The sequence below is a fragment of the Mytilus californianus genome, unplaced genomic scaffold (assembly GCF_021869535.1).
Source record: "Mytilus californianus isolate M0D057914Y unplaced genomic scaffold, xbMytCali1.0.p SCAF_7, whole genome shotgun sequence".
NCBI classification, from domain to species: domain Eukaryota; kingdom Metazoa; phylum Mollusca; class Bivalvia; order Mytilida; family Mytilidae; genus Mytilus; species Mytilus californianus.
Window position 1 is genome coordinate 73,149,706 of NW_026262723.1, and position 25,685 is coordinate 73,175,390.

Below are 25,685 nucleotides of genomic sequence, written 5' to 3' on the forward strand. Positions count from 1 at the left end.
CTGTCATATATAAAAGTTGACTTTGAAACAATGCATATAACTAAGAGTAGTACCATCTTGTCAAAACTGATATGTATGAATAATCATGCAACACCAAACATTAATACCATTCATCAATACACGCAATTAATAAGTTCACATTTGACACTAAAAAATTTCAATGTTACTGAGGGTATTGAGGCTTATGTGTTGAACTCAACTGAGATGCATACATGAAAATTGTTGTAGAGGTTAGGGAGGGAACTTAGCATAAGGTCTTGAATATGAGGAAATATCCATGACATATGTTGCATGTCAAACAAAAAGATTATATTTCCAGACACAAATATAAAGATGGACAAAAATCCATAATAAAACACTGAAAAAGCTTGTTCAGTAGGTTGGTAAATCTCTTAACATGTAGTAAGTTGATTATAAGTGTGTTTATTGGGATCAGCTTTTTTTGTGTTGTAGGGTCTTTTAGCAATTCTCATTATTGCCAACAAAAGGCTGATCTACTCTATCCTTATAAATCATTTAATATAACTGTGTAATTTTGTTTTGTAGATCAAAATCTGGTGTTCAATTTGTATACTTGAAATTTTCAATATACCTTTCAAATGATGACAAATGTACATAATTTTATTATATAACACAAAAACTGAATGGTAAGTATTATTTGTCAACTTCAGGACTTTCAGTTTCCATTGGTTGTGAAAATTGTGAGTTGAATTCCATGGGATGACAATCTAATGTTTTTAAGTTAACTAAAACACATGTGGCTGTTTGACAGAATTTTGGTACACTGACCAATAATATCTCTTGGCCATTAGGTCCTGAAATGATATAAGTAAATTTCCATTAAATATTTGACAAGACAATTATAGAATTCTTACTGGCTAATATAACTAGGTACACTTCCCAGTCTAGATAGGTAGGTAGCTACCTCTCATCAGTAAAGCTAGGATCTTGTTTTGAAAATATCAAAACAGGATACCACATCCTAATTCACTAATTGACTATAGGTAACCATCTATATATTCAATCATTAACTTCAGCATGGTCCCAAGCAGGGTTGGCAAAGTATTACCCGGGCGGGAAAAACGGGGCTGGCAATACTCCTAGAAACGGGTAATACTTGGCAATACTAGGTAATATGATTTTTCAAGCTTATTTTACACAAAATAGTAAAGACTTGTTGTAGTTTAATAGCATTATAGCTAAATATATACATTTTATATAGATAACCATTGAGAGTCATTCCTGAAGATTGAAAATTCAATTTCTTCCTTTTCTCCACTAATTCTATGTAGGCAGAATACAAGTTTTGGACATATCAGGATACCTTGTTAATTTCCAAGCTTTGTTTCAATATTAAATCCAAGTTGAAAAATGCAATTTATTGCAGTGTTTAAGTGAATTGTAAATTTTTAATTTTTATACAATCATATTGGTAAATAAACACCCTAAGGGGACAGGCCATGAACACTTAAAGAAATCAAAAGGCTGATTATTGTAATATAAACAAATCTGTATTATTATCTGAATAATTACTTATTAATTAGTGATTTACATAAACATATGCTCAAACTTAGTAAACATTTTTAGTAATTAACAAAAAATGTTTAAAAGTAATTTTCATTACATAGATTTTTTATTCTTAATATTAGTTATACTTATTAAAAAAAAAAAAAATTCTTCGACTTTAGTGTATTGCATTTGTGATTTATCACTGAATCCTCTTTAAAATTCAGGCCAGTATTTCATATTACCCGGTATTTCCCACTGGGCTGGGCAATACTCATAAAACCCGGGTTTTTGCCAACCCTGGGACTCCCAAGACTTTTTAAAAAACAATTTTACAACAAATACTTGAAAGTCAAGTATAGCTAACGATCAATATTAATAGTACAGTTTTTGATGACAGATCTTTGATAGTCTTGGTAGAAATATATTCTCTACTTGTTTAGATGGGTGAGTTTAACATATTGTATATACACTTTTTTTTCTATTGAATACCAGATGTTGGCCTCAATGTTTTATAAGGGTTTGTTGGTGTCAGGTTCATATTTCATTGATGTAAAGATAGGTTTCGATTGACACAAATTAAGCAAGTGTTATTTTCCTTTGGTTGCCAAGTTGGAGGTCTGCATGTATAAATTCCTTAACAAACCAGTCAAATTCAACTTGTTATACTGACCACTAAACTTTATAAAAAGTTGTTTTCTAAAAACATTTAATTTCTTTTAGCCTTGCTTGATTCATCAATATATTCTGGTAAAGATCTTTTATAATTCTTGTTTGTACTGCATGTTTCAATTTGGTTAGTCAATTAGGAAAATCAACCATTTATCCCTCCAAAATGGTGGCCAAGGGAAATAACTCAAACTCAAAATATGTCACAACAAAACCTATCTATTCCCAACATCTTCTTTTATTCCAGTTGGACTGAAATTGCAATAATCTGGATTATTCTTGAAATTATTTTACAACTTCAAATTTAAAGCATATATTCAATCTTTATTTGAGATGTTGAATAACCTATTATAATGTGACATTTGGATTTTTTTTGTTATAACCACTGTATTGATTTATGACATGTTGTACCAGAGATAACTTTAAAATTCAATTAATGACAAACAGTTGTATATTTAACTGTATAATAACATATTAAAGGTCATAATAGGAAAACACATTGATAAGCCACCCCCACACATAAATCACTCTTCACACAGGTGAAATGTTCCAAAAGTCAAACATAACTGAGGTTCCCTCTGTCATTCGTTCATTTATTTAAAATTCACTATAGCTTCTTACTGGGATTCATTCTTGGGGGTTCTGAACATGTTAATGGTAAGACTATGTATCAACATAATTCTAAAAGGGCAAACAGTAAAGGGGAGATAAGTCATGCTGTTTTTTGTCGACTTCAGTTGAAAAGAAATTTTAAACAATTGAAAAATTGCAAGGGTAATAGGTAATTTATGGTACATATTTATTGAATGATTAAATGTTGTATTTCTAACAGAATTGCATTCAATGTGAATATCATAAATGCAAATAAACTATTGTATATCTAATAACGGTGGGTGAGTATAAACTATTGTATATTTAATAATCTTGGGTGAGTATAAACTATTTTTCATAACGAAACAAATGATAACAAAAAGGCCCACTTCTGTTATAAAGGTTAGCAGCATTTATCTTTTAAATTCAAAATATCTGACAAACCAAGTCATGATTTCAAACTTTTATAAAATACATTGAATTAAAACTAATATTATGTTATTTTAAACAAAATTAAGATCTTTATCATAAATTAATCCTACAGAATAATAGTCAATTTTCCTTTGTATCTATAATAGAATCAACTCATCAATTTTACAGTAACCTTTAAAAACTATTTTTTATTGTTGCTCTTGATATATTATCAGTGAATACAGGCTTACCTTACATCAAGAAACTGGAAAGTGGAGCTTTGAAATCAACATTTCTTCCCGTGTTTATATGAAGTTAAAGATTAAAACAAGATAGATGGGAACTTTGGATAACTGATTCTCTCTACCTAGCACAAAATTATTATTTTAAGTCAGCAAAGACCATAATTCCAGAAGTGGTAAATAAAAAGTTACTGTTCATAGTTTAGATCTGGGATGCTGCCTGTGTGATTTCTACAATTTTTTTTTACTTCATTATCATCATGGAGGCTACGCTGGGATATTTACATTCTCTTTGCATTGTATACTGTTTCTGTGTAATTTGGTCTCTTGTGGAGAGTTGTCTCATGGCAATCATACCAAATCTTATTTTTATATTTACTGCAGCGTTTGTTACTCATGCTGTGTGGATGCAGTAGAATGTGTCCCCGTGCCTGTAGTGTGTGCCCTTATACTTTACAGTTAGGGTTTTTTGCTTGTGAGAGAGCTGTCTACATATTCCATTATATTAATTTTTACTGTTTCTGTGTCATTTGGTCTCTGGTGGAGAGTTGTCTCATTGGCAATCATACCACATCTTATTTTTAAATTTACCTCTCAGTTTTGGTCCTTTACTCAAAACTACACCGATAATTAATCCCTAAAGAATAGAACAAGGTGACCAAAATAAAAACAGAAAACAAATCTGTTAATGTAGACCAAAAAGTTATTGTTTTTAATTGTATCCACTGAAAATATAACTAACTTATATACTGCACAATATTTGTTTAACTATAATTAAGTCAACTTACCTTTATGAATTTTACTGCCAAATGAAGATTGGTTTCCACAAAAGAATATGTGTGGACACTTTGTTAATATGAAGGGATCTTCTTTATAGAATGGATAGCAACCTGTGAAATAAATAAATATGTGACACTTCCTTAACAATGTTAGTATGAGTATATGTATGCCACTACTTACAGTGTAAAATGCTGAAAATCGGGTACTGAATAAGCCCATATATGTGGCTTTGCTCTATCCTCACAAAAAAAAAAATATAGCAAAAGCCCCTCCAGCAACACAATCCTATATACTAATCTAAACTTGTAAAATGGTCTCTTTATGCTATCTCTATTTAATCAATGTTCTATTCAAACAGACATTAGTCTGGGTGATTTATGCTTATCAAGCTGATAATGAAAATTATGTCAAAGGGAATAAAGATACTACACAGTTTTTTTTTTAGTTTTCATATAAAATGAAAAAGCATTTACTCAATGAACTGAAGAAGGTTTTTTTTCCTTAGATATAACAAATAAACCTTGTATACCCAATGAATCAGGAGCTGTAGGAGCGATATGTCCCCAGGTAATACATTTATCTAATATGTCTACTGGGTCTTCTAATTCACTGTATCTCATAATGTTAGTGACAGGCTGTCCTGAGGTACCAAGGACTCTGAAAACAAAAATGTAATTTAAACTTAAGATGAATAGTAGAAGATACATATGCATCAGTACTAAATCATTATAGATCCCAAAATTTAGTTTTAAAATAATAAACATAAATGATTTACTACATTTTGTTTATCTTGTGATAACATTTAGTTGCTTGTTACATTTAATTTTGCTACTATCTTTATAATGTGAAATATTTGTCAGGAAAGCCATTTTCTTATCTGTTCTGCAGTAAACTAAAACAACAATTTAATTGAGGCTCTGCCGCTCATTATACAAATTTAAATACATTTCACTGTTAACACAAGGACAATCAGATTAAACACAAATTAGACATTTTAAAAGTGCTCATTCAGTTATTTACCCAAAATAAATACAATGACATTACACAAAAGGTACTTGATATTTTATATACATAATGACAAGGACGAAAAGTCAAAGGTTAATGTGGCTCATCATAAAACTGATCAGATATGTTTAAACAATTTGGTAAAAGTAATGATTTATATATTTTCCAAAGAATGGCAGAATAAAGGCCAGCCGCACTAAGTTGTCAACCTGCAAAAATCAAAATGTCATGATGATAATTTACATATTTATCCAAAATATCAGATATAAACAAAGGAAAATTATATGTCAGGAAAAACACATAAAACTGTACTTGAACTTAATAGTTTTTTTATACTGAATTTTATACATTAATTTTCTGACCAGAACCAATGTAAAACATTCTCTCATTCCTCCGGGTGAAGATGGAACTTTTGAACTGATCGAAGTATTAAATATCCTTTTTAACTTTCATGAATACTAAGTTTATAACACAGAAAAAATTGTATTGAAATCCCTATGATACTGCTGCTGCAAATTCATCAGAATTTTCGAGATAGAATTATCTTCCATTGATCATGGTCATATTCAAAAATGAACCCAGCTTACTGGAGGTAAAACTATACAGGTCAAATCAAATTCATATCTTTTTATTTACGCTTTTCCCTGCTGGTAAACCAGATGCTTTTTACATGGTCTTTACATAAATATGATTGATAGTTGATTGTTTGCATCCTATAAAAGTAATAACCCTATATCATAATCAAATGTATTAGTAACTGTTTTAACTTTGATGGTTCTTTTTATTTACATTCATATGGTTTGGAGTGGTTTTAAATGTGACAACTGACTGTATTACTTCAACATTTACAATCCTATGGATTGCTGACTTTTAAATGTAAGAACTAACCTGATTCATTTTGTTTATAGTCACTAAACTCTTTCTACATGCTAATCAAACAAACAGGTGCTTAAAGCTAAACAACTCACCTGACTCTTTCTACATGCTAATCAAACAAACGGGTGCTTAAAGCTAAACAACTCACCTGACTCTTTCTACATGCTAATCAAACAAACGGGTGCTTAAAGCTAAACAACTCACCTGACTCTTTCTACATGACAATCATGAGGATTAGTAACTGTTTTAAAATTAATAACTTACCTGGCATCATACGGATTAGTGACTGTTTTAAGCTAAACAACTCACCTGAATCTTTCTTCATGACAATCATGAGGATTAGTAACTGTTTTAAAATTAATAACTTACCTGGCATCATACGGATTAGTGACTGTTTTAAGCTAAACAACTCACCTGAATCTTTCTTCATGACAATTGTATGGATTGGTGACTGTTTAAAGCTAAACAACTCATCTGAATCTTTCTTCATGACAATTGTATGGATTGGTGACTGTTTAAAGCTAAACAACTCACCTGACAATCATATGGATTGGTGACTGTTTTAAGATTACAACTTGGATGGCAATCATAAGAATTGGTGACTGTTTTAAGCTAAACAACTCACCTGACTTCTTCAACATGACAATCATATGGATTAGCAACTGTTTTCAGCTTAAAAACTCACCTGACTCCTTGTACATGACAATCATAAGGATTGATGACTTTTTAAATCTAAACAACTCACCTGACAATCATATGGATTGGTAACTGTTTAAAGATTACAACTCACATGGCAATCATAAGAATTGGTGACTGTTTTAAGATTAACAACTCATCTGGCAATCATATGAAATAGTGATTGTTTTAAGCTAATCAACTCACCTGACTCCTTCTACATGACAATCATAAGGATTGGTGACTGTTTTAAGCTTAACAACTCACCTGCCTCCTTCTACATGACAATCATAAGGATTGGTGACTGTTTTAAGCTTAACAACTCACCTAAATCCTTCTACATGACAATCATAAGGATTGGTGACTGTTTTAAGCTAAACAACTCACCTGACTCCTTCTACATGACAAACCTATGGTTTGGTGACTGTTTTAAGCTAAACAACTCACCTGACTCCTTCTACATGACAATCATATGGATTGGTGACTGTTTTAAGATTAACAACTCACCTGACTCCTTCTACATGACAATCGTATGGATTGGTGACTGTTTTAAATGTTGGAAATCTAGATGCCTGAGCAAACATACATTTGTGTAAAGGTTGTTGAGGTATTGTAAAATTTGTAGGATCATATTCTCCTGCCATAACATCTACGTCAACACTACCCTGGAATATAACTTATCTTTTATAATTTGTGACGTTACAACACATGTTGCCATCTCGATGTCTTTTGGTTATCTGAATATTGTTGGATTGCTGTTTCATTGATGTATACCACACATTTTCTCTTATTTGTGCTTAAATTTGTCAGAATTACATAGTATATCATAAAAACTATTTACTTAAATATGCCATTAGTTTTCATTCATAAACACTTACAAAATTGTCTCTGAAAAAATTATATTCACTTTGTACAAACATATACAATATAAGTATAAAAAAAAAGAAGACATTTATCTGTTATCAATTTCTTTCCAAATCTATCTATCTTATAATCAAGTGTAAACATTCCTCTTGGGCGATACATAAAGAATAAAATGCTTCGCTGAGCGCAGCTGGATACGACCGCAGAGGTCCAACCCTGAACAGTTGGGGCGAAAATGGACACAATATTCGCACTTGATACAGGTCTGGATTTGGATTGTAATTAAATATTTGACAAATAATAGGTTTCTGACACCGAATAACTGTAGTCAAAGAACTTAAAATTGGTTAAATGATTTGAATTTATATTCAATTTTTTGCTTTTGTGCAATACACTATGCTGTTGCGAATTGACCCCCCCCCCAAAAAAAATCTTTTTTTACCCCCCTCCCCCCTTTTCCAAAAAAAAAATTCTTTCCCTCAAGATATGGTCATAATCTCAATTCAAATTTCCAATGGAGTTTGCAACCATAATTACCAATTTAAATACATCATAAAAGTCTTAAATAGATAATTTAAAAGCAGTGTAAGGGAGGTAATCCAACATTGTACAATTTTGTTTTTGGATTACCTCCCTTACACTGCTTTTAAATTGTCCATTAACCAGGAAACCCTTGTTTTTTCCCCTAATTCCATAACGGTTTGAGCCATAACCCCCCAAAGCCAATCCTAACCATCCCTTTGTGGTATGGAAACTTGTGGTATAATTTCAGAGAGATCAAATCACTTGAACACAAGTTATTGTCTGGAAGTTACAAAAATGCTTCTATTTGGCTCCTTTTTGGCCCCTAATTCCTTAACTGTTCCTTTTGTGGTATTAAAGCTTATGGTAACATTTCATAGAGATCCATTAACTTAAACTAAAGTTATTGTGCGTAAACCAATGTGTCTTCGGACGACGACGATGACGCCAACGTCATACCAATATACGACTGCAAAATTTTTTTTGCGGTCATATAAAAATGCCAAGGAGCCATCTACTCAGTTCTCTTTTTTTTTTTACAAGCAAACAATAGTGATACAGTATTTCTTAATGGTTCTGGTCTAGATTGGGCTGTCTGAGAATACACAACAGAATTCTTGGTAAAACATTATCCACAGTTTAGTTTAATTTGTAAGGAGAAATCAGCTAAATATATATATATATATCCCATACACTAAAACGTAGGATTGATTAAAGAATACTTACAGATAGTTGAAAGAAAACATCATCCAACGTTTTAACTGCCTCAACACTCGCTGCTTCAGATTTCTTTGTTAAATATTTGGCCTGCAAATTATATATATTCATTTTAAATCCACTATAAGATCATGTGGGTCATTTTTGTTTATGGCTAAATTTTGTTTATGGTTAAATTTTGTAAGTAAAAAATCCACACTGAAAAAATCGTGAGTTATTAATACTGTACTAGTCTAGTTCCAGTTTCAGTCGGGTTTAAGTTTTTCTTGAATAATGATGAACAGAAACTCTGTGTGGTAATATTCTTGAACCATATGAAGGGTTACCAAAAGTTGGGCTTAGCACCACAGACTCTGACAAAAAATTATCAAATTTGCACAGAAAAGTGAGTTACTACTGAGTGTGTTGATTTTTGTGTTATAATTTATGAATCTATCCACTCAATAATAGAAAGGAGAAGGTCCGGTAAGGGCTAGTTTTGGCACAAAATTCGAAGTACATCTGATGAAAGATTTTTGACATTTTTTAAACACTTAAGTGTCTACTTCAGTCGATTCAATTAGTTTATGTCAAAGATTTGAACTGATTTGGTCATTAAAGATGCTCAAATTCAAGTTTTAATATGAAAGATCTATCAAATATGCCATAAAACGTCACTTTTTAGATGTTTTTTGTCTAAAATGTAAGTGGCAGCATTCGTGTTCAGTCTCAACCTTTAAATATGTTATGTATTATCATCAAATACAACATATATTTAAATAAAGACTGAACACAAATGCGGCCACTTCCATTTTAGACAAACACCGTCTTAAAATTAGCACAAATGCTAAAATTGTGACAATTTCAGTAATTTTGCATGAATTTATGATGCTAGTACCTGATACATGTGCATTGTATTGTCAAAAACAGTCCATTTTTATGGAACATAAGTATTCTACTTTCCAATGAATATCTAAAAGTTTACATAACAACAAATTTGTAAAAATGCTATATTTTGGGGCCAAAAAGGGGTCTTACCGGGCCTACTCCTTTCAACTTTACTAAACATGGATGTAATATTTTGCAATTTTGTAGCAAGAAGAAAAAGAAAATGTATTAAATGAACCAATTCATTCTGCACATTAATTTGGAAGCCAATTTTCCTTATGTCAATCTGAACTCATCAAGAATGTATGTCTCTTGAAATAAAAAACTTACCGTTTATACAGAAGAGGAGCTTCAATTTTGAAATTCATAAACCTATTACCATTTTTTTTTTAAATTTGAAATCTAAAACCAGATTAGATAGTATGCATTATAAGCAGACAAATTTCAGCAAAGTAGACTGTTCCTGTGAAATTTTCTACCATATCAATATATATTACCTTTTGTAAACTCTCTTTATCTTGTGTATCCTGGCTGAGTGAATTTCCTGCTACTATTACACGTACAATACTAGATGAGGACTTTTGTTGGTCAATATCTCCCACCTGACCTGTTACCATGTCAACCATAAGTTGTAACGGAAAAGACTTTTCATCTTTTCCTCCTACTTCTAAACCAGAAATGAGAGCTATAAACCTATAAATAACAAGAAATGATTGTAACAGGATGCTGTTACGAAGTCTCCCAAACGAAGCTCCCATAATTCGTAATTCCCAGGGTCGTCTGACATTGGGCAAAGTCCAGTGAAAATTGGTTTGGTAAAGTTATATGCATTAGTGATGCCTGGGGACTAACCCTGTATATCATTCAAATCATCTTGCCACTTACAATCACCCTTGGGGACTGACCCTATAAGTCATTCAAATGTTCGAGACATGACGAACAGGAATATATATGGTTTAGGGGTGGGGATCTCGACCATTTACAAGATATTAGAACATAGGGGGTGGGGGGAACCCCTGGGGACCGATCCTATACGTCATTCAAATGTTCAAGACATGACGAACAGGAATATATATGGTTTAGGGGTGGGGATCTCGACCATTACAAGATACTAGAACTTTCTCAAATGGCAGGGGGTGGGGGATGACCCCTGGGGACTAACCCTGTATATCATTCAAACCATCTTTGCATGACAAACCAGAATATATATGGTTTAGGGGTGGGGATCTTGACCACTTACAAGATATTAGAACATAGGGGGTGGGGGGAACACCTGGGGACCGATCCTATACGTCATTCAAATGTTCAAGACATGACGAACAGGAATATATATGGTTTAGGGGTGGGGATCTCGACCATTACAAGATACTAGAACTTTCTCAAATGGCAGGGGGTGGGGGATGACCCCTGGGGACTAACCCTGTATATCATTCAAACCATCTTTGCATGACAAACCAGAATATATATGGTTTAGGGGTGGGGATCTTGACCACTTACAAGATATTAGAACATAGGGGGTGGGGGAACACCTGGGGACCGATCCTATACGTCATTCAAATGTTCAAGACATGACGAACAGGAATATATATGGTTTTGGGGTGGGGACCTCGACCATTTACAAGATACTAGAACTTTCTCAAATGGCAGGGGGTGGGGGATGACCCCTGGGGACTAACCCTGTATATCATTCAAACCATCTTTGCATGACAAACCAGAATATATATGGTTTAGGGGTGGGGATCTTGACCACTTACAAGATATTAGAACATTGGGGGTGGGGGGAACACCTGGGGACTGATCCTATACGTCATTCAAATGTTGAGACATGACGAACAGGAATATATATGGTTTAGGGGTGGGGATCTCGACCATTTACAAGATATTAGAACTTTCTCAAATGGCAGGGGGTGGGGGATGACCCCTGGGGACTAACCCTGTTTATCATTCAAACCATCTTAGCATGACAAACCAGAATATATATGGTTTAGGGGTGGGGATCTTGACCACTTACAAGATATTAGAACTTTCTTAAATGGCAGGGGGTAGGGGTGACCCCTGGGGACTTACCCTGTATTTCATTTGATTTGCTTTATAATGACAAACAAGAATATATATGGTTTAGGGGTGGGGATCTCAACCATTTACAAGATATTAGAACTTTCTCAAATGGCAGGGGGTCGGGATGACCCCTGGGGACTAACCCTGTATATCATTCAAACCTTCTTAGCATGACAAACCAGAATATATATGGTTTAGGGGTGGGGATCTTGACCACTTACAAGGTATTAGAACTTTCTTAAATGGCAGGGGGTGGGGGTGACCCCTGGGGACTAACCCTGTATTTCATTTAATGTGCTTTATCATTTAGAACATTTTCAATTAAAAAGATTGTGTCTATCACAAACGGTTTTCAATTTATAATCATTTGAAAATTTAAAAAAATAAATTCCCATAGGGTTCTATAGTAAAACCCTCCTTTCTTTTTACCCCTCAAAGTACCCCTTTATAAACCCTACTTTCCAATGAATATCTAAAAGTTTACATAACAACAAATTTGTAAAAATGCTATATTTTGGGGCCAAAAAGGGGTCTTACCTGGCCTACTCCTTTCAACTTTACTAAACATGGATGTAATATTTTGCAATTTTGTAGCAAGAAGAAAAAGAAAATGTATTAAATGAACCAATTCATTCTGCACATTAATTTGGAAGCCAATTTTCCTTATGTCAATCTAAACTCATCAAGAATGTATGTCTCTTGAAATAAAAAACTTACCGTTTATACAGAAGAGGAGCTTCAATTTTGAAATTCATAAACCTATTACCATTTTTTTTTTAAATTTGAAATCTAAAACCAGATTAGATAGTATACATTATAAGCAGACAAATTTCAGCAAAGTAGACTGTTCCTGTGAAATTTTCTACCATATCAATATATATTACCTTTTGTAAACTCTCTTTATCTTGTGTATCCTGGCTGATACTAACCCTGTATTTCATTTGATTTGCTTTATAATGACAAACAAGAATATATATGGTTTAGGGGTGGGATCTCAACCAATTACAAGATATTAGAACTTTCTCAAATGGCAGGGGGTCGGGATGACCCCTGGGGACTAACCCTGTATATCATTCAAACCTTCTTAGCATGACAAACCAGAATATATATGGTTTAGGGGTGGGGATCTTGACCACTTACAAGGTATTAGAACTTTCTTAAATGGCATGGGTGGGGGTGACCCCTGGGGACTAACCCTGTATTTCATTTAATGTGCTTTATCATTTAGAACATTTTCAATTAAAAAGATTGTGTCTATCACAAACGGTTTTCAATTTATAATCATTTGAAAATTAAAAAAAATAAATTCCCATAGGGTTCTATAGTAAAACCCTCCTTTCTTTTTGCCCCTCAAAGTACCCCTTTATAAACCCTATTGCACAAACAAAACCCTGATTGCACCACTAGACATGTTAGTCTAACATATTGTGAAACCCTAAGTTAATCTGACAAGCGGTTTTGGAGAACGGGTGCGGACAAGTTCATATTTAAAAGTGGCGGAAGAGGAAGAGGAAGAAGAATAATAATAATAATAACTGAGCAAAAACAATAAGTCTTCCCAAACTTCGTTTGGGAGACTTAATAAAATAGATGACAGTTCCTTATTCCTCATTAAATGCATGCTCTCTCCCTTTTTCTCTGTTAAAATGTATTAATCAATAAATGGGGAATAATTTTTTACATGTGCATTTATTTTGACACTCAATACCAAAAAAACTTACCAAACTTAAATCAAATAACTAATAAACCCAACTGTAGGCAAGTTATGTGCATAATCCTACTATCAGCATTGCATTGTTTTCAAATAAAATAAAAACTTGGAAGTCCCGATTTAATTTAATGTCAGAAATCTTTTCCAATGGTTTTTTTAAGCTACGGTGGATTCATCATTATTCCTTGGATACCAATTTTCAAGGTTTTCACGGGTACAGATGAACCACAAACTTAAATATTGAAATAAGTACACATTTTCTATAGGCTTGTATGCTGACTTTTGTAACACCATGAAATCAAATAGCCACAAAATACCCTCCAAGTTGATTCTAAGATTAAAATTTATTATTGTACTTCTGTACCAGTTTTTGCTAATCCCAATATGAATACCTGTCATGTTCAAACATAGGTCTAGGTATTTGTTCTGGTAACTGTTGGTAACAGAAATCCTCCACATGGAACTTTCCTCTGTTGTCGTCTGGTTCTACACCATACAATGCAACAATAACACCTACATAAAGAATGGGAATATTTTAACAAGTTCACCATGCTACCTTTTGTTGTTATCCAAATATATTTTTATATACTTTTGTTCCTGACACAAAAATTGTTTGTATAATACATATTTCACTGATTGGCCAGCTGAATGAATTTGTTGGTCAACATTGATTTAGTACTTTAGACCTGATATACATGCATTTACAACCCCCCCCCCCCCCCAAAAAAAAATCACTAACATTTGAAAAAAAAAACAATCTGCGAACTTTCTTCCCTTTCACCATAAAGGTCTGTAATATGCACATTCTGTTTTCTGACTTTTTATAAATAAGAAATCAATTTAAGAATGATAAAACTGCTTTTAATAATGAACTTAATTCCACAATGCAATTAGGCTGGTAGTTGCTGTCTTATTTTCATAGTATCTAAGAAAGTATGTATTAGTAATTATTTCAATTTCTAACTACCTGTCACTGATGTCTGTATATTCAGTTTTCCAATTAATAAAATTCGTTGTAACTCATCTTCAAGGATCAATTTATCATTAACATCTGTGTACTTCGATTTAATTGGTTGAGGCATCAAATTGTGCTAGAAAAAAAGCAAAATTTTCTTATTAAATATTCAAAACAAATTTCATGTATTTGAAAACTTTGTAAAGACATCTTAACCTTCAAAAAGACTACAAATACCAACAGGACTCACACCAATTTGACTGTGACTAAACAAAGATTAGTATGCTCATTATTGAAGGCAGTAGTGTATGGTGACCTTCAGTTGCATACATTCATGTTCTTTGGTCTCTGGTGAATAGTTGTCTAATTGGCAATTATGCTACATCTCATAAATGTTACAGTAACAGACAGACTGACGGACAGGATGATTCCTATATATAGTTATGATAGTTACCCACTACAAAATGTTTTGCTTGCCTTAACTTGATTAGGAGTAAATATGTAAAAGTATGTAAGGTCAAGGTCAAACATTCATCTAAAACTGACAAGAGGACACTAGATATATCTTGTAGCTTAAGAATAATACACTCATTTAAGGATGTTCACTTGTCATGTTTTGGAATTTTTGTCAGATTTTCTGAATCCTCTGGTTTTATCCATTTGAATGCCTTAAAAAATTTTGCCCACTAACCCCCATTTTTCTTTTTATAAATCTTTTACATGTATAATTATAAGCCATCTGTAAAAGTCTTATAAAATCTTTGTTACTTTTTAATAGTTTTTGAGAACTTAAACTTGTCAATGATAAAGCTATGAAAAATCAAGAGAGAACATTTTCCCGCCAAAATTTCAATGGCTAATATCTCGATAACAAGCACATGGACCTTTATTTTTTTTTCGCTCTTTTGGTTCCTTTATTAATCCCCTATCAATATATACTAATGTTATGAAAAGCTTGTTATTTTGAAACTGAGTAGCGAACTTCCTTAAGTTGCTTTATGAATGAAAACATACCTCTTCACTTAATTCTTTGAGGATACTAGGTCTAAGTTCCATGTGTTTAAAAAGAGTACCAATTATAACACATTTTTCATCACTTTGTAACTCATGCAACTTCTTTATAATTACATCTTTTCCTACAAATATACATATAAATATATATACAGGTATAATTCTACAGCTGAAGTTTAATGGTGAACAACTGTTTCATCTGCCCCACTGATTATGCTAGATAAAATAAATATTCAAGTCCTTTTCAATTAATAATATTACTAACTTTTATATCATGTTAACTTTTTTTTAACTAATGTTTGAAGAAAATAAATGGAGAATGTGTCTACTTGTGTAAATATGCAAGAGTCAACTTCCACATACAAATGCAAGATTCACATAGTTAAGACCGTTTTGTGATTATAAGCATTGTGGACAAGTTTTTTATGTTTAAAAAGGGGCATAACTCATGAACGGTATAAGTGACGCCACCCAATTTCGAACTTGATCTGTGGTAATAAGCATTGTGTATAAGTTTTATAACATTTGGTTGAGGCAAATTAAAGTTAGAGAACGGAAACCAATTTTCAGGACGGACGGACAAGAGTAACACTTAAAGCCCCCTCCGCTACGGCGGGGGCATACAAATAAACATAGGACATTTGTAGCTTATAAAAATATTATTTGGAAAAGCAATTTCAAAGATATGTTTGGGAAGTACAGCTGAATAGAATGATGTAAAAACATTACTTTTAGCATGAAAATATTCCCCTAAAAAAAATACTATGAAAGTTGAAAGTATTTTACTGAAATATTCAAATGTGTTTTTAAAGCCAAAAGCAGCCTCTGTGAGATCATAAAGTAGCATCTGCCTGAAAATATACTCCTTGGAAATGGTAAAAGGGTTGATTTTGGGATTTCTATGGCCCTAACAACCCTTCGACAACATGGAGGCAACAAGAGGCTGTCAGAGTGACAGCAAACCGGATTTTCCTGCAGAGGTCAGACCCTGAACAGTTGAGCAAGTATGGACACAACATTTAAACTTTATATATATAATTAATAGTTCCCAATATTTTTTCTTTCATTTGTCACAAACTAATAAAGATCTGCAACTTATCTATCAATGTCAACAACTTTATCTACACAATGTAATGTAATGAAATTTATCCTTTAATAAAAATAGATTATCATCTAATGAAAATAATATTTGCAAATCTGGACCCCCAAACAGGATCAAGGAAAAATTAAACATTAACACACTCAACAAAAATGAAATACCACATAACAACTGTGACATCTACATTCAAAACACATACGACTTAAAAAAAAAATAGTTATAAAGAAATTTTTTACAGCTCCTGACTAAAACCAATTGAACAGATACAATCATTGATAGACTATCTATACATAAACTTATTAATTACACCATTTCTGTTCAAAGGGAAATAACTCAATCATATAATAATATTCACTTTTGGCTACTGAAAGGTCTACAACTCAACAACGAGAAAAGCTAAAATCGTAAAAATTGAACTTGACCTTCATTTAGTCACAGGAAACAACAAATCTAAATAAGAAAAAATTTCGTCAAAGTGTTTTCATGTTAATGAACAGACACTGTTTGGCAGCCACCTGGCCGCCGTACATCCCCAAATCAATATATAACCGATTTTTCCTTCGAAAATCAGATTAATAAAAGGGTTGATTTGAGGGGTTACATGTATATTACTATGGTCCTGAAAACCCTCAACAACATGGTGGCAATAAAACATCTTTCCGGTTTTGTTTTATTCTGGAATTTTTTGAACATCTCAAAGGAGTATACTATTTCCCACAAATTGATATATCTGAACGCCGAAATGTATGATGGCCTGTATTGTTTCATAGATGAGGACAGTTATGTTCCAATTGTCATAACAACAACCCATTCCTCTTTTCCTGAAATGTGACCTACCGAATTAGACATCACTGGATTTGGACTTGCATGAGCAACATGGCAGGTGCCACTTGTGGAGAAGGATCTGCTCACCCTTCTGGAGCACCTGAGATCAATGCCAGCTTTTGGTGGAGTTCATGTTGCTGTCTTTAGTTAGTTCTATGTTGTGTTTTGTATACAGTCTTTTGTTGGTTTTTCCATTTTTAACATGGCATTGAATATAACCTTCGAATTCTCATTAGGAAGTACCTGCATGCCTTATATTTTCTGTCTTAACTAAATGTAATATTGCTGTGAAATGCATATACATGTACTGTATAATAGGTCTACACTTTGATTGAACATTTAATTAATCACAGACACTTGTGATCTAATGGATTCTAAAAGGCTAATATGTCTTTTATTCAATTATTACCTGCTTTGTGTGTACGGAATTGTGCTGTAGGCATATTTAAACACAGGTTCGAGGTAAGGTAGTTGGCATACTTTTTTTCCAAAATACATAATATGGCGTGTTAAGGGATTCTGAGGGCAGCCAAATCGGAAAAATCACTCTGGTCACTGAATTGCTATAGAGATTAAGGCACTTATACTGTTATATGTAGTGCATATGTCAACGTATATTTGTTCCGCCTAACAGAAGTTCCACTGGAAACTTTGTTATAAACAATGTTATAATATCTGTTCCTGTTGGAACAAATATTCTATACCATTTATTCCGTTAGGAACATATACTGTAATATTAATTCCAGTGGAAATAATATTCTAGAATATTTTCTCCATTTGGAACTTATATTATGAAGGAACTTGTATTTCGTGACACATAGACCCCCACTTTTTGTTTACAAAACAGAAGCGGTGCAAAATATATAAACTACCATTATTGTGAAATGGTATGGGGAAGAGCAAGAACATGTTAAGTAAGGGAAAACAAGTTCATAAATAAAAGTTTAATCAAAAGACTATTTAGTATAAAAAAATCACAGTCCCGGCAGAAAAGGAACAAAAAATAAAGGTGGGTTCATGAAAATGAAAATTTCTTATTTTTTTACCCCACTTTGTTTTAGCAGCATCTACTACTTTGTCCCTCATACTCCACAACCGTTCAGCATACAGGTGAGCATACTGTCTTGTGAAGTTTTTAGATTTCACTCGAAATCTTTCAGATAAATCTTCATATTTACAATCAGTTCGAACATAATCTGCATCAGATGATTCTGTCGGTTCAGTTAATAGTTTTCCAACATTTTTCGTGTCTTTTTCAGGATTAAACAACATTTTCAAGTGTTCATTAGAATAACAACTCTGAGAACAGAAAACATTCCCGCCAGCGGAACTCTTCACAATGAAGATCAATTTTTTACATGATTTGACAACTTACCGAAACTGTATCAAGCAGATCAGGGAAAGCAACGTCCCAAAATGAATATGATTATATTCAAGATTATTACGCACCAATAACTGCAAATAATTCCTTATTGCATATTATCTATTCCTTCAAACCTTAATGTTCTTTTAAGGTATATGGGTAGTTTTTTTCAGAGTCAAGTGCCTGAGTAACAATACAAATCATAGATGTCACTTTGGTGGAGGGAATGGTTTTATACTTTAGAGCAAATTGACAGCTATTGCAATTTATTTCAGTAAAAGTAATATGTACTTGGTAAATATTCCATCGTTTTCATTTAAACTACATTTGTATCGTATCCAGTGTTCAATAACATCCTTTCATTTGTTGTTCATTTCCTAATTTTGTTTCATAGAAAACTGCCAAATATATATTGTTTTGATAAATACAAAAATATTGATATCTGAAATATACAGAATACAGAGTAAGTACATATATTTTATAATGTGGAATATTGACCATTTTGGCATATAAAAGCAAATTGACACATTGTGAATGCCACTTCTCTAAAACTGTTTACTTGATTACTTTCATACTGTGTTAAGACTGTTTGTCATCACGTGTAGTTGACCATACTAGTATACCATAGTTTTGAGTCTTTGCATGCATTATGAAATTTTTATGGGACCATTTTTGACTGTAAAACCCGTTCCCCGTATGTTCTCACAAAAATTCCTCTTCCCAGTTATAAATATATCAAATCACATGTCAAATGCCAACTAAGTTTTCTCACATTTTAATATATATTTAAGATTTTTAACCCTTCTTTAATATCAAATTTTTAATAAAATCCACTAAAACTAGAAAAGAGGGATATGGAGTACACAAGACATAAACTACATTTCACACATTTGTACACTGCATAGGTCTTTTATTACATGTTTTACTGTAAAGATAATTGTCTTGATAGGTCAAGTTGGGCTTTTGTGCATATGTAAAACCAGAGACATATAATACAATTGTTTGTATTATGTCTCTGGTAAAACTGATTTAACCCCACCACATTTTATGTCTGTACCAAGTCAACCTATCTGGACCATTTATTGTTGGTTTTTTTCAGAGGAGTCAGGTCTGTTGTACTGCATAATATTTTTGACGATTCCTGTTTACCTTTTTATGTATTATCAGATTTTGTATATTTCTATGCCTTAAATAAATCAAAACAGAATACAAATGTTTATGTTTTATTTTTGTGCCTTTATGCATGTCAAAATTTAAACAAATATATCAATACAAAGAAGAAAGAATAGATCAATTCTGTGTTCAAAATCATAAATAAACTCATGATTTTTGTTAACATCAAGTTAAACACATTTCTTATAAAAAAAAATACCCCTGTATTGTACATATTATTTATTAAACAAGTAATCACTTTCAGCCAAACTGAAAAAATCTGAAATCTTTAAAGAGGAAACAAGAAAAAAAACTCTGTCACTTAAATCAATTTATCTTTTATAAGGTTTTAGAGTGTTAAAACTGTGTGTCCAATAAAAAAAATAAAGATCCACCATAAAAGTTAACCGAACGATACTTTTTGCTAAAACAAGATCATTTCAAATATCAAAAAGAAATTAATTAATTTTGAATTATGCAAACTGTACCTGAGAATAGAATATAAATAGACTGATTATGATATTTGCAGGTTTTTCTAAAAATAAAAAATAAAGAGAAAGTACATTAATCCAGTCATCACTTTCTTGCAACAGTTCCCCTTAACATTTTTGTGAGCTATTTAAAAACTAACAATTTTATATATTTATTTTTAATGTCAAGACAAAATCAAAGAAATGAGGCTGTATCAAGCTGTTTACCCAGAACAAATTTGTTTTTTCAACAAGATGCATTTTCTTCAATGAAATCGTGAATTGAACTGTAAAATCGCAAATAAATATGGATTAAATACAGAAGTTTTCTTGTTAAATTTCCAAATGAATGGTAATATTCTCTTGCAAATTTTAAACATTTTAAGCAAATTTTGAGACCATACATAGAACAAATCAAAGAAATGTCTCCTGTATAAAGCTGTTTACCCAGAACAAATTTGTCTTTTTCAACAAGATGCATTTTCTCTCATTGATATTGTGAATTGAACCGTAAAATTGCAAAAAATAATTTGGATCAAATACAGAAGTTTTCATGTTTAATTTCAAAATGAAAAGTAACATTCTCTTGCATCTTCTATACAAGTTAAAGCAAATTTTAAGACCATACATCGAACAAATTTGCCAGCCTGTAAACATAAATTTCATCTTTTTGTTTGAAAGCTTTACTAAAAGTAATCACAATCTATTTAAAACCCTTAAGTGAAGGGTTCACATAACTTCACAATGGAGTGTCAGAACTGAAAAGAGTGTTACTTCTCCATAACTATTTCATTCTTTACTTTATACTCAGATAAGATCTCAGCACAAAAAATGGATAATACAATCTGATTTTATATGTTTCAATGAAACTCTTCAATCAAGAAATAAAAAAAACCAAATAGTTTACCTTACACATCTTGTAGTTATGTATAACCTCTTCAAACAATATTTTTATATTTACAATAAGCAATACCTTCAAAGAAATGTACAACTACAAAGAATAAATAATTTCATTGCAAAGTAGTTGTTTTTACCATATTTAAAGAACAATTAACATCTCTAATATTCTAAATAAATTTGTCTTCCACAAACATATAAACACCATTTATTTTTAAAGGAAGGCCTTTCAAAGTTAGTTTTTCCAGTTTTGTTTAGTATACAACTTTTATATTAAATAAGAGAGGTGGTATTGAATGCCAATGAGACAACTTTCCACCAGAGACCAAATGATGTAAAAGTTAGCAACTATAAGGCTATTTATGTTTATCAGGCTTATAAAGTTGTGTAACTAAAATATAGATTCTATATTTCTTTAAAAATATACTACAGTTTATTAATAGCTCACATGTTTTCTGAATACTTATCAATCATAACACAACATCAAACCTATCCTTTCTAAATTTGTAAAAAATACATTGTTTGATTTATGAGAGAAGATAAAGGGATAAAGAAACAGAATGTTTACTGTTTATGACCAAAAGTTTACAAAAGATTACATACTAATAGTAGATGGATGTAATTCATCACTCAAGTTCTTTTTAAAGAATTTCCTTTTATAACTTAATGGGTAAACTTGTTTTGACTTCTACTCTATGACATCATATTTTTCTGATTAGATAAATAGAAAAAATTAATATTACATCTTAAACTAACTTTTGTATTCTTCATGGAGTTTATATGAAAGTGAAAACAATAATGCTGGCAGTTATTTTGTCTTCTATTAATAAAATATGAAAATAAAAAGAAGCTAGCAGTTGAATATGACAAGCGAAAAAAACAAGAAAAACAAAGGATAAACATAACTGTTAAAGACAAACCAAGCCTAAATATCAACATATGTGATAAAACATTCAATGAATGTCCTTAACCATGATGATGCATACATGATAATGATTAAGGTATATACAAATAAATTATCAATGTACAATGTCTATTATAAATGTGATCTGATAAAATTACTTATATATATGTAATAGGATTCCAGATAATAAAAAGAAGCAAGTCTTCATATTTTGCTTTGTTTTTTCTTTCTTTTTAAACATAAAATTCTGTAAAAACATTGTTATTACAACAGATCTTCTAGTTGTCCTACTGATTTCATGATCGGTTTAAACCACAAAATTTTAATTCCTAAAGAAATACAAGTTGTCCGACAATGTATTTTATTTATGCAACTGAAACCTTAAATATAAAATCTCAATAAACTATGTTAACTAATATCCAAAAATTAAAGGTCTTTCCATGTATATCAATCATCATCAATTTTGCAGTGATAAATATGACACCAGATTATTGATGGAAATCTGATGGAATTCCTTCCTTTCTAAGACTCATTAACTATAGAAGGAACCATAGCAAGGCATGATTATAAAATAAATAATAGCTACAGAGATCACAACCATTAAACGCATGTATTGTTATTTCACATTATTATTGATCTATATTTATCATATCTATTGTTATTTCACATTATTATTGGTAATTTTTTATCTTTCCATTACTTTTAATTTAGTTTCAACTTTGTTTAACGTTTTACTGAATTTAAGAATATTTATACTTCCTAACAACCACATCTTGTATAGCATTGTACAGAAATACTGTGATCAAAATATAAATGTTTAAAACTGTTTTTTCTTTTATATCAAAAAAATTCTATAATTATCTCCCCTTATGACTCAGTTCGTAAAGCCTGCAGTGTTTATGTTCTTTTACTTTCTAAATGCAGGCTTAATAATTAAATGAAAAATTGATTTTTAACTACTAAATTATGACCAATTTCTTTAAACATTATTGAGATTACAAATTATAATCAGACCTTGAAAACTGATATGAATCGACATTTCTTTCTGGCAACATGACTACAATTCTACCATATATAACAAACTGATGATACAAATATAAACAAACAAAACTGAGTATAACAATTAACATGAGGCAGAGTTTTCTTATAATATTGCAACTGTCTCCATTGTGTAACAAAAATAACAAAAAACACAATTATGGTTTTATTCTATATACTAAACTAAATCTAACAGTCAGCAGTAATTAACAGAAAACTAATCAGTATACTAAATTTGTCAGTAAAATTTTTACATATTGTTTACCTCACAGTTATCATTGAACTTCACATTGCCAGAGACAGTAAGACAATCATCAGGCGTTTCATGAAGGTCATGAAAAAGTTTAGTGTTTCATGAAGGTCATGAAAAAGTTTTTGGCAGTGCATACAGATATTGATTTCTGGAAGTTCAATGCATTTGTTATTCCAAATTAAAACCAAAGTTTTTGGCATTTCATGATGAAAATATGGGGCAAGTATTTTTTAATAAACACCAAATATGAAATAAGATACCAGAAATATGAAGAAAAAAAACATGGTATAGAAAAATCTCTCCAATATAAACATCTTTTACTTTATTCAATAGAAATATATTTTTACATCAATAAAAACATAAACTTATTACAAATGTGAGCTGAATTTAGAAGTCCATACTCCCATTTGTAAAGAAATAATGACAAAATCCATGTTTTGCTATGTTAAACTTCCAAAAATCATTCTGATAAAAATAAACTGTTGACACAGAGATATGTCTTGCCTGAATGGTATTTTGATAAAATAATGCAAATGTCGAAATTAAAATGGCAATACTTTAATACGTAAACTATGCTAAACATTCAGAGTCAATTAACCAAGATCAAAGGTGCAGTGCCAAATAATCTTTGTGGAAATGAGAAATGCCAATGCTCTTTACATTTGTATACTAAATATAATTGATTTATCATAAGTGATTCCATTTAAATTGACCTTAACACAAACTTTAACACTTTAACTATGCAAAAGTTTCAAAGCCAATAGAACATAAATGAGGGGGCAGGGCCAAATAACCTCCATTGATACGAGGTTTGCAAATGCTAATACCACTACCAAATATCATTGACCTACTACTTTTCTTAAGCTGACCTTATTACAAACACATACATTGTTGACAACGCCCCCAACAGCACACCTTAGTCTCATCTCTGCAATTTGTTTGAGGCGAGACACAATTTAGGTTAACAATGACATAAGGTTCTTGCTAACTCATATCTTTATTCATATGAGGCCAACATAATAGATGGCACCCCAAGAAGAATAAAATAAAATTAGCACTATCCTTTATCAGCATATTACACAATTAAGATCAAAACTTTTCACTGAAGCAATATGTAGTAAGTAAATTAACTATTATACATACAATATTGTTCTGAAGGACAATGTTCCTCCTTCAAAATTCAAAATATGTCCAAAGTACTTAACTTTAAAGCTAAAAATTCAAACTCTGGCAAGAAGACATTTATCTTGATAATCATCATATAAACCAGGTAGCAGAGATCAGGAATGAAATTCAGAGATTAGTAACTTTAAATTTATGTACAGGTTTCAAGTTTTGTGTTTTCTTTTAAAATGCAACATATAATGAGCTTTAAACACCAAACAAATTACTGTTACTGAAATTACAATAAGTCCAAATCATACACAGAATAAAACAAAACCTAAAATCTGATGTGTAAATGTCATAACACAGGTATGTCATTATACAGGTATGTCATAACACAGGTATGTCATTATACAGGTATGTCATTATACAGGTATCTTGGCTCCTTGTTGTGGTGGTACCGAGCCTCCTCTGTTTATTCTTTTAGCTCTGCTGTAAAATAAAAATAAAATAATATAAAATTGATAATTTTATGTAAGTGTAACAAAATAAAAGTTTAAATCTATAAGAATATACACTCTATCTAATATGTTGATGACTTTATAATAGTACAGGTTATATGTATATAAGTTACTGATGCTGGTAGTGCATGTGATGGCATAGTAAGGTCAAATCTATTACAGTAAATCAACTAAATAAAAAGAAGGACCATAATTATGAGCGAATGTAAATCGATTAGGTGCATAAACCTACAATTCACCAAATCACTATCCATATTTTTTCTTATTTCAAAAATTCATTCCAAATTTACCTACACATATAGATCAAGTTTTTCTTTTCTATGCGAGACATAATTTTCATTACCAGGTCTTTGATGGTTAAAAAATACTGATAAAAAATATATCTTTTATTGCTAATTATTTTGAATATGTCATCTTTTCTTTTAATTCTTCAACTTACAAGAAAACTGACTGAAAACAATATTTTCAATCTATTAAAAATTCTATATATTGTTGATGCCAACACATCACATGATGGGAGATGATATTCAAGCATTGTTCAGTGCATTAACAGAAGAACTATTGCAAGGTACTGTTGCATGATACTAGCCAACTACTAG

General features: G+C 31.4%; 2 protein-coding genes across 4 annotated transcripts in view; both read right to left on the bottom strand.

Annotated features, from left to right (window-relative positions):
- Positions 1 to 603: 603 nt before the first annotated feature.
- On the bottom strand, positions 604 to 18,719 carry LOC127709248 (DNA polymerase delta subunit 2-like). Its single transcript, XM_052214669.1, has 10 exons — positions 18,431 to 18,719; positions 15,464 to 15,585; positions 14,462 to 14,585; positions 13,887 to 14,007; positions 10,223 to 10,418; positions 8,868 to 8,948; positions 7,263 to 7,420; positions 4,729 to 4,856; positions 4,208 to 4,309; positions 604 to 815 (listed from the first exon to the last, which is right to left on the bottom strand). Exons 1-10 carry the CDS (start codon positions 18,654 to 18,656, stop codon positions 655 to 657), a joined length of 1,419 nt encoding a protein of 472 aa, XP_052070629.1. The 5' UTR covers positions 18,657 to 18,719; the 3' UTR covers positions 604 to 654.
- A 1,235-nt stretch (positions 18,720 to 19,954) lies between these two features.
- The window catches only part of LOC127709250 (nuclear distribution protein nudE homolog 1-like), a 36,852-nt gene continuing 31,121 nt past the window's right edge, over positions 19,955 to 25,685 (bottom strand). For 2 of the 3 annotated variants that reach the window (XM_052214674.1, XM_052214673.1), the window contains one exon: positions 19,955 to 25,057. In XM_052214674.1, the coding sequence (XP_052070634.1) occupies positions 24,991 to 25,057 (67 nt within the window). In that variant the 3' untranslated portion in view covers positions 19,955 to 24,990. The remainder of the gene's footprint in view (positions 25,058 to 25,685) is intronic. The other variant, XM_052214675.1, reaches the window with a different exon arrangement.

What these genes read in the sequence shown, in the direction of transcription:
- LOC127709248 (XM_052214669.1), bottom strand. Translation starts at nt 18,656, where the DNA reads ATGTTGTTTAATCCTGAAAAAGACACGAAAAATGTTGGAAAACTATTA. An exon ending in TCAAAGAATTAAGTGAAGAG is followed by an intron (nt 14,586 to 15,463) that starts GTATGTTTTCAT and finishes CTTTTTTTCTAG; the next exon opens with CACAATTTGATGCCTCAACC. An exon ending in ATAAAGAGAGTTTACAAAAG is followed by an intron (nt 8,949 to 10,222) that starts GTAATATATATT and finishes TATAATTTGCAG; the next exon opens with GCCAAATATTTAACAAAGAA.